General features: G+C 29.2%; 1 protein-coding gene across 3 annotated transcripts; it reads right to left on the bottom strand.

Moving 5' to 3' along the window:
* Nucleotides 1–3,895: 3,895 nt before the first annotated feature.
* Nucleotides 3,896–14,712, bottom strand: LOC130664898 (uncharacterized). Of its 3 annotated transcripts, none has more exons than XM_057465079.1 (4): nt 14,583–14,606; nt 6,059–6,144; nt 5,753–5,977; nt 3,896–5,033 (listed from the first exon to the last, which is right to left on the bottom strand). In XM_057465079.1, the coding sequence occupies exons 2-4, from the start codon at nt 6,140–6,142 to the stop codon at nt 4,353–4,355; spliced, it is 990 nt and encodes a 329-aa protein (XP_057321062.1). In that variant the 5' UTR covers nt 6,143–6,144; nt 14,583–14,606; the 3' UTR covers nt 3,896–4,352. The 3 variants fall into 3 exon arrangements, with proteins under 3 accessions (XP_057321062.1, XP_057321060.1, XP_057321061.1); XM_057465077.1 differs by having other exon boundaries at nt 3,897–5,033; nt 14,253–14,712; XM_057465078.1 differs by having other exon boundaries at nt 3,898–5,033; nt 14,310–14,706.
* Between the last annotated feature and the right edge of the window lie 813 nt (nt 14,713–15,525).

The following is a 15,525-nucleotide window of genomic DNA, read 5'->3' on the forward strand; positions in this document are numbered from 1 at the left end:
GTATATATATATATAGAGAGAATTTAATGAGCTAGAGGCAAAATCCAGTTATGTACTTTGGTGAAAGTTGATAAAACTGCATATTATTATTATTTTGATGTTTTTTTTTGTAAATTTATTTTACAAATTTCATTTATCAATTTATGAGAAGAATTACGTTGGATTCTCTGTACAAAAATCAATCTTTATTCTGATATATATTTTATTTAATATTTCTCTTTACTAAATATTCTGTTCGAAATATTATTTCGAACAGTGTTGCATTTAAGTCGTAGTATATATATTTAAGTTGAGTTCAAAATATGTATATGATTACTTAATAAGGAAAAGAAAGCTAGCATGGATTTAATTTTATGACCTTAGGTACTTGGGTTGACGAGAGATTGAGGCCCATGAAAAAAAACAATAATTTTCATTTGTTTAATAAATTGATTTGTTTCATTCACGATTAACATACACCCGCACGAAAAAATATATATCCCGGCAAAATAGTATATATCTGTCTTATATCTTTAGTATTGTCGTATGTATGCTATTTTGCCGGCATATATTCCCGGATATATCTTTTTCCGTGTGGGTAAATTCCAAAAAAATAAATATAAAAATATAAATATACAAGGAATAGTGGAGCAAAATGAGATATGATATTTTTGATAAAATAAATTAAATATTAATATCCAAGTTATAGTTGATAGTTACAAAATATTTATTTAAAAAATTGAATGAAAAGAAAGAAATTTTTTTTAGTAACGAGGGTCTAGAGCAACTTTTGTCTAAGATTTTTTTTTAAACAAAACTTTTAAATGGAAAATTAAACGCGGCTCGATGACTTAATCTTTGATCTAACAATCAATTTTTTTTTTTAATTTAGATTCATTTAGAAGAAAAACCTGGACACCCGAGTCGAAATATTAAAACCCCATCTGAGCCTTGTAGCGCCTGAACCTTTTGATGTGCCCGGGTCAAAAATAAAACTTGATTTAGACTTGGTTTACCAAGTCGAAATTTGGAGCCGTTTTTCACAAGACAAACTCGACTTTTTTTACGGAGGTATGAAATATATTAAGTTTTTGCCTTGGTTTAGACTTAACTGGCTTACTTAGTCACGATTTAAGACGAAAAAGTTGAAATCAAGTCGAAATTGACTTGGTTTAGACTTATGCGACTTAAATTTTAAGATGAAAAAGTCAAGATCAAGTCGAAATTTACTTGGTTTAGACTTATTCGAATTAAAATGTAAGGCGAAAAAGTCTAAATCAAGTCGAAACTGAATTGATGTAGACTTATTCGACTTAAATTATAAGTCGAAAAAGTCAGAACTAAGGTGAAATAATTTTTATATATGTCAAAAGTAATGTGAATGACTATCGTGCTCGAAGTAAAGACAAATAAGTTGAAACTAAGATGAAAAAAGTTCAAAAAGTTGAAAAAAATCGTCGGCCAATCGATAACTTCAAAAGAAAATAAGGCGAAGCGAGCCTGAATCAAGTTTTATTTTTGACCCGGGTGAGTATTTGCCGCCTCGATTTTAAAACCTTTTTCAATCTAACTCGCCTGAAATTCGGGTAAGGAGGAGTGAACTTAGGGTTTAGTTTGAAGTTTAAAACTCTGTTTCATCCTAGTACGCCTTAAACAAGTTTGAAAAAGTATGAACCAGGGTTTAATTTGAAATTTAAGACTCTGTTTCAACCTATACTAGTCGAACCTGTAAATTTTTGTTTAGGATGGCCATAGGGAGTTTAAATTTGAAACCTTTCTCAACCTAACTCATCTGAAAACGAACGTATGTACACGGAGAAAATTTAATGGTACTATTTACAATACAAAATTTGTAATTTTAACCATCTAAAATGGTAATAACATTTTATCACCGGTAAAATGATTAGTTTTACTATTAAAAATGATAACAGTTACAATTGATGATGGTAACGGTTACTATTGAAAATGCTAATTATAATTATTAAAGATTGTAATGATAACAATTGATGATGGTAACGGTTACTATCGAAAATGCTAATTTTAATTATTGAAAATTATAATTTTTACAATAGAAGATGGTAACACTTACCATTCCAAGTTGTAAAAATTCTTAACTAAGAATGTGTGTGTGCTCGCGTGAGTGTGTGCATGTGTACGTGTGGGGTATATGTGTGCACGTGTGTGTACATGTGGTCGTGCGGGTGTGTGCGCAACCGTGTGCATGTGTGTGCGCCATGTGTGCGGGTAAGTGTGCGCATGGATGCGCGTGTGTGGGGGTAAGTGTGCGCACGTGTGGGGTAAGTGTGCGCATGTGTGGAGGTAAGTGTGCGCAACCGTGTGCATGTGTGCGGGTAAGTGTGCGCATGTGTGCGGGTAAGTGTGCGCATGTGTAGGGTAAGTGTGCGCATGTGTGGGGTAAGTGTGCGCAGGTGTGGGGTAAGTGTGCGCATGTGTGGGGTAAGTGTGCGCATATGTGGGGTAAGTGTGCGCATGTGTGGGGTGTTTGCGCATGTGTGCGCGTGCATGGGGGTAATGTGCGCATGTGTGCGGGTAAGTGTGCGACCCCGTATTTATGTACATGTGTGCGTGCATGTGCACAAGCGTAGATATATGTATGCATGTGCGTGCGTGTGTGTGTGTGTGTGTGTGTGTGTGTGTGTGTGTGTGTGTGTGTGTGTGTGTGTGTGTGTGTGTGTGTGTGTGAAATTAATCACTTCCCCAGTGAATAAAATTACACATAGTCAAGCGTCAGACTATAACGTTTATATTTTAATTTTTTATTAGCTTAGATGGTCATCATTATTTTGGCTGATAGTAACCATTACCATCAGGTTATTAAGAATTACGATTTTTTATAATAGTAGAAATTATTTTAGATATTAACAGTTATAATTTCTGATTATCATATATAATTGTAAACTTTACCATACAGATGGTAGACACTACCATTCAGATCGTTTATTTAATAATTTAAATGATATTATCAATCATATAATTCAGTTTAAAAATTGTACTATAACTTGATGGTAACTTTTACCATAAAATTTTCTCCGTGTAGGCGCTACTGGAGTGAAATAGGGTTTAATTTTAATGGAGCTCTATTTTCTAAAACCCATTATACCCTGGCGTTCAGACTAGAAACTATACTAGGTTGTAACAGAGTTTAAGTTAAAAAAAATTTTGACTCGGGGCAGTTTCCATTTACTGCGCAAGTACAACAAGGGATGTGTCGTTTGTTGACTTGAGTGTGAGAGAAAAAAGTTCAGACCCTTCTTATGATCATTTTACCCTCAAGTTAGCAGATTTTCTGATTCATAATAAAATTTCTTGGATCATTAATACGAAAAAAAATTTTTTTGGTCAAAATTTTGAAATTATCGCAGTATTTAGGGACCAACTCACCCCAGTTTTTTTCAGACTGTAGTCTGTACTCCCATATTACGACACAGAAAAAAAAAATTTTGGCACAAGAAATTTAACTCACCCCAAAAAATTTAAGATCTGATTTTTACCAAAATCTTTTTTTTTTAAATCTGGAAATTTCTTATAAAATCGAACATTAAAAATTTTTTAAATCTGATAATTTATCTTTTGGTTACGATCTATACAGAGTAATTTTTGGAAACACGAGTATATAAAAAAAAAATTAACGACATTTTTCAAAATTATTTTGTTATTTTATTGATAAAAATATAACCATACAATTTTTAATTGTAAGTAGCATAAAAAAGAATATTAATAAAATAAATAGATATAATATTTTAGTTAAATAAATTTTTTTTTGTATTAAATTATAAATTATTTTTTAAAAAATTTATAATTATTAAAACAATTATTATTTTTTATAATTATTCTTATCTACAAATTTTATTTATTTTGTTAGTTTATTTTGCAGATAAATTAACTTATATAAAACTAAAAAAAAAACTAATTGCTTAATATTTTTGCTAATTATTTTACATACATAATTTCTAATTAAAAATAATAAAAAAAAAAATTTATTACTCTAAAAAATTTTATTTTCAATTTTTGATTTAAATTTAAAAAAAAATTATTTTCTCTTTCATCCTTCAAAATGACAACTAAGTGTTCAATAAAATAAAATCTATAAAAACGTAATTTAAAAAATAAACCTTAATATTTTTCCCGCCTAAAATTGGCACATATTTTCCCCATACTTAAATTCGAATTTCTGCCTAAAATATTGAATTTACTCAAAAACTCAAAGAGGCCTTTTTTGTAGACAATTAAATTTCCTAAAAAAAAGTGTTCATTAATTTTTGTCTCATCTCTAATATTTTAGCTGCAACAACATAAATCTTAAAATAAAAATTATAAATTTTTTACGCGCCAAAAAAATTCTAAATTTTAAATTAAAAATCTTTTTTTTTAGTTTTGTCAACTAGAACATTGTCATGATAACTAATCTCTTGACCAGCAACTGCTGGATGTAAATAATGAGGCTCGACATCTATTTTTTCTTTAACATCTGAATCAAGAACTATCGAATGATGGGGACCAATATGATGATTATTGTGATGATGATCCTCAGTATCAGCATCGGAATCGGTGTCGGGGTCATGAGTCGCTTCAGTTTCTTCAGATTCCGTATGATTTTCTTCAACGTCTATTTTCTGATGATGATGCTTGTGATGTTCATCTTGCCCGTATTTTTTAATTAATTCGCGCAATGTTTCCAAGTTCATGTTATCTTCTAATTTCGAAAATAATTCTTTAGCATTCGTCTCATCGAGTTTTTTAGATTCTTTAAGATGTTTAAAGTACTGAATAAATCTTTCGTTGGCTTCGATCCCATCTTTAGTGACATTTTTAGACGAATTTAAGTTCGGGTTTAATAATAAATCTGGTGTCTCATGGACGTGATTGACGTTATCGTCAATACTGTCGTCTGTTAACGTGTGCAGGAGTGTATTATAATCGGGTTTTATTTTCGACGTTTCCATGCATGAACTACATGAACAATTTGTTATTATTTGGACTTTTTTTAACATCGTCGTTGGATTGTTATCCTCGTCTTTGCAGTCTAGTGTTACCTATCAACAATAAATTTTTTTATTTCTAAATTTGTGAGGTAATTTCCTCTTATTTGAGTACCCACATCACCATGTTTGAAAAAAAAAATTTTTTAATTAAAATTTATACTATTAATTATAAATTAATTGCCTCGACATATTTGGTGGCACAGTTGAATTTTTGAGACGATTTCCGAATGTTTGAATACCCACATCAATATATTTGTAAGCCAAAAAAAATTAGTCAAAATTATTAATTAAAAACAATTATTTTTATTTTTTGCTTATTTTTTCGAAATGATAAAAGGGTCTCATAGTAGACATTGGGAGGAGTAAAATGAGTACCCACATCAATATATTCAAACCGGAAGTAAACAAGTCACAAATAATTAATTTTATTAATAATTAAATTAATTAATGAACATATTTTTATAATGTGTTGTTGTGGGTACTCATTTTACGTGTAATCGCACCCAGAAGTCACAAATTGGAATCCCATTGGTCAAAAACATTTTCGCTGAGTGAAAAATAAAAATTAATGATTTATAATGAATTAATTAATAAAAAAAAATGAGTGATAACAACTTCATCTCAATATATCGTTGTGGGTACTCATTTTACGCGGAATCGCATCAGCTTGAAAGATATCAAGGTCGTTTTTTTGTTAGAAATTATCGAGTCATAAAAAATAATTAAATATATGTAATAATTATCTATAGATGAGTTTTGTTCGAACTTACAGTATGCCAAACACTGTCGAGTGGTTGACATGAGTCACAATAAGGTCTGATCAAGTCCCCAGGAGCCGAGGGTTCACTGTGAGGTACCATATAAGAAAAACAAGCTCCAACACAAACATTGTTGTCCAATTCCTGTGACGAGCACTGTGGCCACGTGACAACTTGTTTTATCGGCGTTGTCTTGCACCAACTATGTTTATCCGGGTATAATACAATATTATGTACCTTTAAAGATATTTATTAAATTAATTAATTTAAAAAATCATTTTTAATATAAAAAAAAAATTACAAAAAAAAAAAATTCACCTTATGTTCACGATGAGCTTGCAGTAGTGTCAAATTTAACACAAAAATTGCTACAATTGCTCTAATACTTGGTATCGATGTCATCTCTGCAAAAAAAAAATTTTTTTTCTCTAATTTTTGTAAAAAAATAAATTAATAAATGATTGAATATTTTATTTAATTGATAATTTAAATAATTCTGTTGTGAAAGTCTTTATGTAATTCATATGCATAAGTATCTTTATAAAAAATAATTATGATTATTATATATTTTAATTTTTTTTTTTATGAATGAAATGGAGCCGGTTCGAGTACCGGGACTTCCATTCGTGGTTCCAGTTCGACGACCGGTTGCAATTACGTCATCAGGACTTGAATGTACGTATAGAGAAAGGCGGGGCAATATGGCACGCAGGGAGTAGAATGCTACCAACTAAATAAATAATATTTTCTTAAATTTTTAAGATGACGTCAAAATAAAATATTTTTTTTTTTTTTAAGTTAAAATCCGTGATATCGTTAATTTTAATTGAATGTTCAAAATATTTATTTTGAAACACTAATTAAGTTTTTTTAAACTTTAATACCCGAAATTACATACATTAAATTTTAATGAATTTCTTGACTTGATTTTTGAAAAAATTCATCAAAATTCTGGATAAATTTTCAAAAAGAAAATTTTTTAGCACGAATATTTACAAAAAATTATTTTTTTTGAAAAAAGTTGAAATTTTCATCACAAACGAGGATTAGAATTTAAAAAAATTAACTACGATTAGTTTATATTTTTATTTTGATCACGAATTTAATCAAGTTGATACAGAACACAAAACAATAGAGAAAAAAAAAGGGAATTATTTTCACGAAGGAATGACAATTTTTAAGTTTTTCGTTTCTGGATGCTGAAATAAACAAGTTTGTTCAAACAAACCGCGGCAATTCCTGTCCACTCATGTGAAACTTGCTCGAATAAAAATAAGAAAAAAAATATTAAATCACTCGTTAGTTTGATTTCTCAGCATTTTGTTATTTCCAAGATTCGTTATTAAAAACAATTTATTGGAATTCCTCGTACATAAATACTATATATATTTTTTTAGTCACATTGTTTGTAAATACAAAAATTCAGAATTTATATTTTTTTTTTTTTATTAATTTATTGAGTTATTTTTTGTTATTTTGAAAAAAAAATTCTTAGAAATGACTACCACTGTTTGGGACATCCGAGTTAATTTTGTATTCAACCACAAAATTATTTGCAGGTAGTAACTCACACGTTTTAACAGGGTGTTAAGATCACTATTTAAGATATAAAAAAAAATAAGGATTTAAGGATGGATTTTTTTTTATGAATTTATATTCATAGATTCTTTCGCTATCCGTATGAATGTAAATTATTGGCTAATAAATATTATTGAATTTTATGTGCCAAAAGTTTAAACAGAGTATATAAAAAATCGCTGTGTTCAGAAATATATCAGGAACTTGACATATTTGTTGCTTATAAAAAATTTTCTGGAGGTGATTTATCAAATTATTTTTTTATATTTTATGCACGCGCGGTAATTGATAAAAAAAATTATTAGATGGTGCGGTCGCGATTTTATGATAAAGAGAGGTCTTATGGGCGAATTAAGCTCTTGGGAAAATAGTAAGCAATTTTTAGATAATTTTTTTCAGTTTATTTATTTTATTTTCTTCACGATTGATTTTATGGAGAATAAAAATAAATTAAATAATTTGGATTAATTAACATTGAAATCACCGACACCGTGATAATTTTTAGCTGGAGAATATAATAAATGTATCGGGACTCAACTGGACGGCTTTCAATGCACATTCCCTTCAATCTCAAATACTGTTCGCGCCAAAAAATCCATCCAGTCTTTTTATTTATTATAATTACCTGACTAACATTATTCAGATTATTGTTCCGAGCAAAGATTCATTAAAGTATTCGATTTAAATTATCACTCGACAGTATCATCATTTTTTATTTTCCCTCCCGTTCCACCTGCTCATTCAACTCCATTTCCCACGGTCATAATATTTATTAAATTATTTAAATAAAAATATAAATAAACAATAAAGTAAAAAAAATATATTTAATCTCAGTAAGATATTTTATATTTCGTTAGTTAAACGCAACTGAATAAATAACCAACAAACATATATTTAATTTTAAAAATATCAATCACACGATTCGTTATTTATTTCAATTTTTAATTACTCCATTTTTTACGAATTTAATAACTAAATTAATACGTAATCTATAGTCAAAAGCAATCAAGACCTCATATAGTGCCTCAATTTTGATTTAAATCTTATTTCATATCAGTCCCGAATTAATAATTTGATCCATAAATAATATATATAAGTATACACACAGAAAAAAAAAATTTCTTGGCGCAATAAACGTTTTCTTGCCTAAAAAAAATTTTCAATTGCTTTAAGAAAATTTTTGTTTTAATTCCTACTGCGAAAAATTTCTTGGGTCAAGTAAACATTTTCTTAGGGCGCGTAAAAATTTTTTTTGCGCCAAGAAATCCTTTTTTTTATGTATATATATTTATATCTAATTATTCCTGAACTATGATTTTCCTGGATAAAAAAGTGATTCAATAAAAACCAGCTATAACTATAAAAGGGTGCATACAAAAGTTGTCGACGTGTTAATGAGTTAAAATTTGCAGATGATCCAACGTCAAACATTTGAAAGATCTCTACACCCATAAAGGCTTCCTCGTGCTCGGTGTACTTTTCACAGTGGTGCTGACGAAAAAACAGTAAAAAACGAAGTGAAAATAAAAAAGGGATAAGATGTAGAGGCAGAGGTAGAAGAAGAGCAAGAGAATAATGAAAATAAAAAGAATGAGAATAAATATCAGGTGTCTGGCCGTCCCTGAAACCACTGGTCAGAAGTCCAAAGCTCTTTGTTGCTGCGCCACCTTCTCTTCTCGCCTCTGGGCACTATGCATACCCGGACCTCCTCAGCATCAGTCCCGTTTTCTTTCATTTACTCATGTCGCCTTTTTAAATTCTAAGCTCAACAAAAAAAAACTAATACATACCTACTAATCGGTTTTTTAAATTACCTCATATGCTTTTTATTTTTATCAAAAATTAAGTCTGAATTTCTATAAATTGTTTATTTATTTTTTCTTCTGCTTGACCAATTGTCAATTTTTTTTTTTTTCAATCCTAAAACTGCCATCTGTCGTAAGCGTCATTAATCACAACCTCAAATTCCGAGCCCTCTATCGTTAGCGTCACTGTACTATCACAAAATATTCGGTCTCATATTTATAATAATCATATTGCAGGTATAAATTTAAAATTCAAAATTGCATATTTGCATTTTGTGAATTCCTTTACTGATTATTTAAAAATAATTACTAATTATTAAAATAATTGCAACCAATAGAGGCCGTGATAGGAAGCGAATATTGGTTATGAAAATGAATATACCCAAATATATGTTGTGATACATCTAAAAAATGGTACAGTATCAGATTATGAATGAATTAAAAACCATCAAAGCTGACAATTGACGTTTAATATTTGAGGTTGGTTTTAATTATAAATTTGAAATTATTTTTGCATCTTTATATCAAGTAATTCACAGTTGAAAAACGTAACTACCATTTTTTAATTCAACTAAATCTTTTTTGTGTTTAAAAAGTAAGAACGAGAAAAAAAGTAGACTATGATTACCTCAATATATTTAAATTATATTTTTTTCACGCCCTCTAGTGTAAGCGTCTCTATGTAACCAAATGTTTGAATTATTTTTTTCACGCCCTCTAACATAAGCGTCATGAACTAAAACGATATAAGCATTTTTTTAGCGCTTTTTGATGTAAACTTCAATAAATAAGTAAATATTCAAATCAAATTAATTTTCAAAATTACGACCTCTAGTGTACGCGTCCCTAAGTAAAAAATATTCAAATTAAATATTCTCATAAATCGCGCCCTCTATCGTAAGCGTCCTTAACTACCCTTTAGAAAATTTCGACCTTAAAAAATTTTTTTCTAATATCAAATAAAAATTCAAAAAATTTGTTCTTGAGACAGTAAAAATTTGTTTAAAAAAATAGAAAAATGCACAGTATGTTGATTTATAATGCGCAATAACTTGAAATATGTGGTTAACTTTACATATATACATATATACATATATCGTAAGAGAAGTCTTGTAGCCTGGATCACCTTCGTTCAAGTCTTTTTCCCACTTTATAAGTCTACTCTTACTACATTTGTGTAACACGTTTAAACATTGCGGCTTCCTTTATATATCCACTGTCACTTCTATGCCTCCATCTTCTTCTTAAACCAATACGCGTATCATAATCCATGTGTACATATATTTACTATATAAAGATATTTTATTATAATTAGTATTCTTGTTTTTTTTTCTATGCTAGTTAAGTGAAGGGAAAGACATAAATATGTTACTTAGTACTGTGTAAACAATTTTTTATAAATAAAATATACATTTATTTGTTGAATTAACGTTAAATTTTAAATAAAGTAATAAAATAATAATATACAATTAAATATCATAATTAAATAAAAAAAAAAAAATTTAATTCTAAGGTATCAGAAACTTAAATTTCGTGGGTAAACTAGTAGTAGCCTTGATACGGAAGACATCGAAAAAAAAATATAAAAATACTGCCGACGGGTCTTACAAGAGATGACCGAAAACAGGCTGGACGTGTGGCGCCATTTCACCTTTTTTTTTTATTCTCATTATTTTTTTATCCCTTTTTTTATCCTTACACTCTACTCCCTCAACCTTATATTACCTCGTATTACTTATCTTCAAAAAAAAAAAATATGTATGTATATATATACATACATATAAATTTATAAAAGGTTTGAACCTGAGATACTTTTGATGACACTAATTTTCTACTTCCTCAACATTTGAATTCAAAAAAAATGTAACGCTTAAAAAAATTTTAAAGACTTGGGATACGTCTAAAACACGTTAAACGTGCGGCGCCATACATTTTTACTTTTTTTTATAACCTTACAAACTCTTTCTTACTCACTCCACTCTCTTGTAACTCAGCACTATATTCTTTTGGTTTAGCTTACCGACAACGCCCCCACGTTATTTATTTTTTATATTTTTTATTTGCTTTTGTTTCTCCACCTTACTAATTTCTCGAGCGCGTATAAAAAGACACTGGGATACCTGGATAACATTTTTTTTTACCGGAAAAAGAGACAAAATTTTTTTTTATCATAATTATTTTTTTTTTTTTAAATAATTTAAATTAGTCAAAAATATATTAAAACACGTCGTTAATTTTTTAAAGGACTATTATCATAAATCTTATTTTTTTTCATGTTTTTTAACGTTCGTACATATTTTTATGTAAGAACCACATGCGCGCATTTAAACACTAATTGGTCTGTTAATTAAAAAAAAAAAAAAAAAAATTATTGAACCCCGAAACGGGAGTTTCTGTATCTTTTTCAACCGAAATGTACATTCATTTATTTATTTTTCGCCTCTACTATCATAAAAACCTGATTTTTACACTGCATTGATTAAACGAGTCAATGCAGATAAAAATTGCAATTTTTAAGCTGTGACGTTGTTTGTTTTCATTATTAAATTACAGGTTGACTGTACGGATTATTCTCGTGCCTCGTATGCATTTTAATTAATTTATTAATAATTCGGGGAAGGGGGGGGGGGTAGAAGTGGGTAAAAAGCAAATGTGAAGCCTGTAATTTTACAAAGATCTACCGAGACACCAATCTCCAGGTTTCCATCACCCTTCGGGCATCGATAACGATCTAGATCGTGCGGCGCAACAAAAAACCATTTGGCTGGTGCTCAGGAGATAGAATCAAGTCGCTGGACAGCATCCTCACACTTTGAGCCTCATAATTAACCCCAAGTATTGGATGCATTCGATTCAGATATGTGTTATTATATAGTTTTAGTTTTGTTGTTCCGTTAATGGAAATTTAAATTTTATATGCAAAGATGGTTTAATTTTTTTAAAAATTAATTAAAAATTTAATTGAAATTTATGAGCTCTTTGATGGACTGCTGGGTCATATTAATGGAAATAATAATTTTAGGAATGGAATTTTAATTTTGATAAATCTTTTGTTACTTGAATAAGAATTGGAGAATTCTATTAATGGAATGTCATTCCGATATTAAAATTTCTATTAATGAAAAAAATCTTTAACGCGGGATAAAAATATTTATAATCTTATTGACGAAATCCGAATTTTTGTCTAAGCAAAATCTTTATTCTATTGGGTGTGAATATAATTTTTATTAATGGATGTTATATTAATTTAACTAATGGAATATCTATTCCATTAATAGTAGTTCATAATCTATTAATCGAAATCATAGTTCGACAATAGGTCATTATTCTATTAATGAAATTCTTGTGTTATTAGAAAATTTTTGTTTTCATTAATGGAAATCTTCTATTAAGGGAAACTTCCTATTAATGGAAACTTCATTCCTCTAATAGAAATGTATAATAAATTAATGTTTAATCTTGTAATAAAACTTTTAATTCTATTGATAATATTGTTTTAGTACAAATGGAATCTATTAGTCCATTGTTTATAAATATGATTTAATAGTTGGATACCATTGTTCAACTTAAAAGTTATTATTCTATTGTAAAAGTCTATTTTCTATTAATGAAAATCTTATTTTGCTAATAGAATTTTTTTTACTTTTATTGATGAATACTTTTTCTTCCTTTAATAGAAATAGTTTTCTATTATAGAATTCCGAATTCCATTAATGAAATTTCTATTAATGGAAATTCTAACTCCATTAATGAAAATTCTTATTCCAATAATGAAAATCTTAATTCCATTTATGGAAATTTTTATTCCAATAACTGAATTCTTAATTCCATTCATGAAATTTATTATTCCAAAAAGAAATTCCCAATTCCATTAATGGAATTTCTGATTTCAAAAAGAAATTCCCACTTCCGTTAATGAAAATTTTTATTTAAATAATGGAATTCTTATTTCCATTAATGGAAATTCTAACACCGTTAATGAAAATTCTCATTCTAATAATGAAAATCTTAATTCCATTTATGGAAATTTTTATTTCATTAACGGAATTCTTAATTCCATTAATGAAATTTCTTATTCCAAAAAGAAATTCCCAATTCCATTAAAGAAATTTTTATTTAAATAATGGAATTCTTATTTCCATTAATGGAAATTCTAACTCCGTTAATGAAAACTCTCATTCCACTAATGAAATTTTTAATTCCATTTATGGAAACTTTTACTTATTCCAACAAGAAATTCCCAATTCCAGTAATGAAATTTTTATTTAAATAATGTAATTCTTATTTCCATTAATGGAAATTCTCATTCCAATAATGAAATTTTTAATTCCATTTATGGAAACTTTTACTCCATCGACGGAATTCTTAATTTTATTAATAGAAATTCATATTCCTACAATGAAATTCTTCCATCCTCTAATGGAAACTTTTAATCTATTAATGGAATCCTTTTTTCTATCCATGGGAATTCTTATCTCATATTGAAAGTCTTAATTCCACTAATGAGAATCTTATTTCCATTAACGGCAAATCTTATTTCAATAACGGAATTCTTGATTCCATTACTGAACATTCTTTTTCCATAATAGAGATTATAATTCCATTAACAAAAACTTCAATCTAATAATGCGATTTTCAATTCCATTAATGGAATTTATTCAAGATTTGAACTTTAATTTTACAATCAAATTTTTTACTCCTCGAAAAAAAAATTCCATTTCATTAATTGGAGTCCAATCTCCAGAAACTATTATTCAACTAATGGAATCCATATTCCACCAAAGTCCATCCTCTATTCCCCAAAATCATCAATCCTTCAAACAAAATCCTCAATCCTCCCATAAAAATTCTCATTCCATCAAAAAATTTCATTTCCCAAAGAAAACCCAAATCATTTAAAATCGCATCCACACAAAAAATCCCAACTAACCCATAAAAATACTTTCCAAACTCCGCTAATCAACACCATGAGTCCTCTCCCATATCTTTCTATCCACTTATAATTAACATACTCCCTCATTCAAAAGCAAAATAAAATTCCCATAAAAATAAAAAAAAGTCCATTAATATAAAAAAAAAAATTTTATATCCCACAGTATTATTTCCTCTTAAAATCTCCATGAACTCACCGTTTGCCATATTGTTACGCAAACAAATGATGATCAATATAAAACATGAGCACTTACTTGCACTTGAACACCAACGTAAAAAAAAAAAAAATAAATAAAATGAACTTTTACAAATTAATGACGAGTAATCAGTCCACTGTCATATCACTCAGGTAATCATCAAGACACAGTACCGAAAACGAGGTAAATATTCGAAATAAAAAGTGTAACTTTTGATAAACAAAAATCGTATACGGGGAATATTGACGCCTGGGTGATAACGTAAGTGTGTAAGTGTCGTTTGAGATGGTAAAAGCAAATGGTTGTATAGAGAGTGTGTGATCGGCGAACCTGTGGCACGAAACTGTGCTGCCGATCTCTCTTTTCTGCCTGTTTCCACCTCCTCCTCTTGGAACCCACCACCTCCTTTTAGTTACTCGTTTACTTGCTGGTGTAGTGGGTATACGTTGGTTGGCTTACTCGGTTTGCTGACTGGATATGCTACTCCTTCTTCATCATCTTCTTCATCTTCCTCTTCCTTCTCCTCCTCTTCCAGCACCTTGTTTTCCTCCTCTTATTTTCTTATGTTTATTCTTATTCTTATTCTTAGTTAAAGTATCAGGCTTAGCCTTTTGTACCTCAGTACCGATAGCTTTTTAGTATCCTCAGCTCTCGGCTCGGTCTGTTTGCGCTCTACTCGTATCCAATACAAGAGAAACCGAGAGGAGCAAGATATTTTATTTCCTCTTACTCTATACTACTCCTCTCGTTTACTCATTTCTTACTGTACAGCATCCTCACTATGTAACACCAGGCATCACTTGGAAAAGAGAGAGAGAAAGAGAGAGATGGAGATCGAGAAGAAGGTTAAGAGAAAGAGTGAGTGTATATGGTATAAACGAGAAGCTTTGGACTACCATCTACATCGTGCAATGTAAAAAACGTAACATCGCTTCGGGCCTTACACCTCGAACCAGTAAAACTTGTCGTGTTACTGCATCAAGTTAAATTGTGCGGTACCAAGTTTACTTGTCATCAATATCAACTGAATCAGATACAGAAATTTTTAAATATTATGAGTACTGAGCCCGTGTAAAAAAGATTACAAAAAATTTCGACATGTGAAACTTTTAAACTGGAGACAGATTAGAACTTCGACTGGAACTTCTGTAATTTTTATGGTAAAAACAAGTTTATCTAAGACTTCATATGAGCAAATTTCGAGTGAAATAAAAACGATTTTATTACATTGTAGCCTCGTTCCGAAAAAGTTTTCATTAGAAACTATAATAAC

The sequence above is a fragment of the Microplitis mediator genome, chromosome 3, assembly GCF_029852145.1.
Source record: "Microplitis mediator isolate UGA2020A chromosome 3, iyMicMedi2.1, whole genome shotgun sequence".
NCBI classification, from domain to species: Eukaryota; Metazoa; Arthropoda; class Insecta; order Hymenoptera; family Braconidae; genus Microplitis; species Microplitis mediator.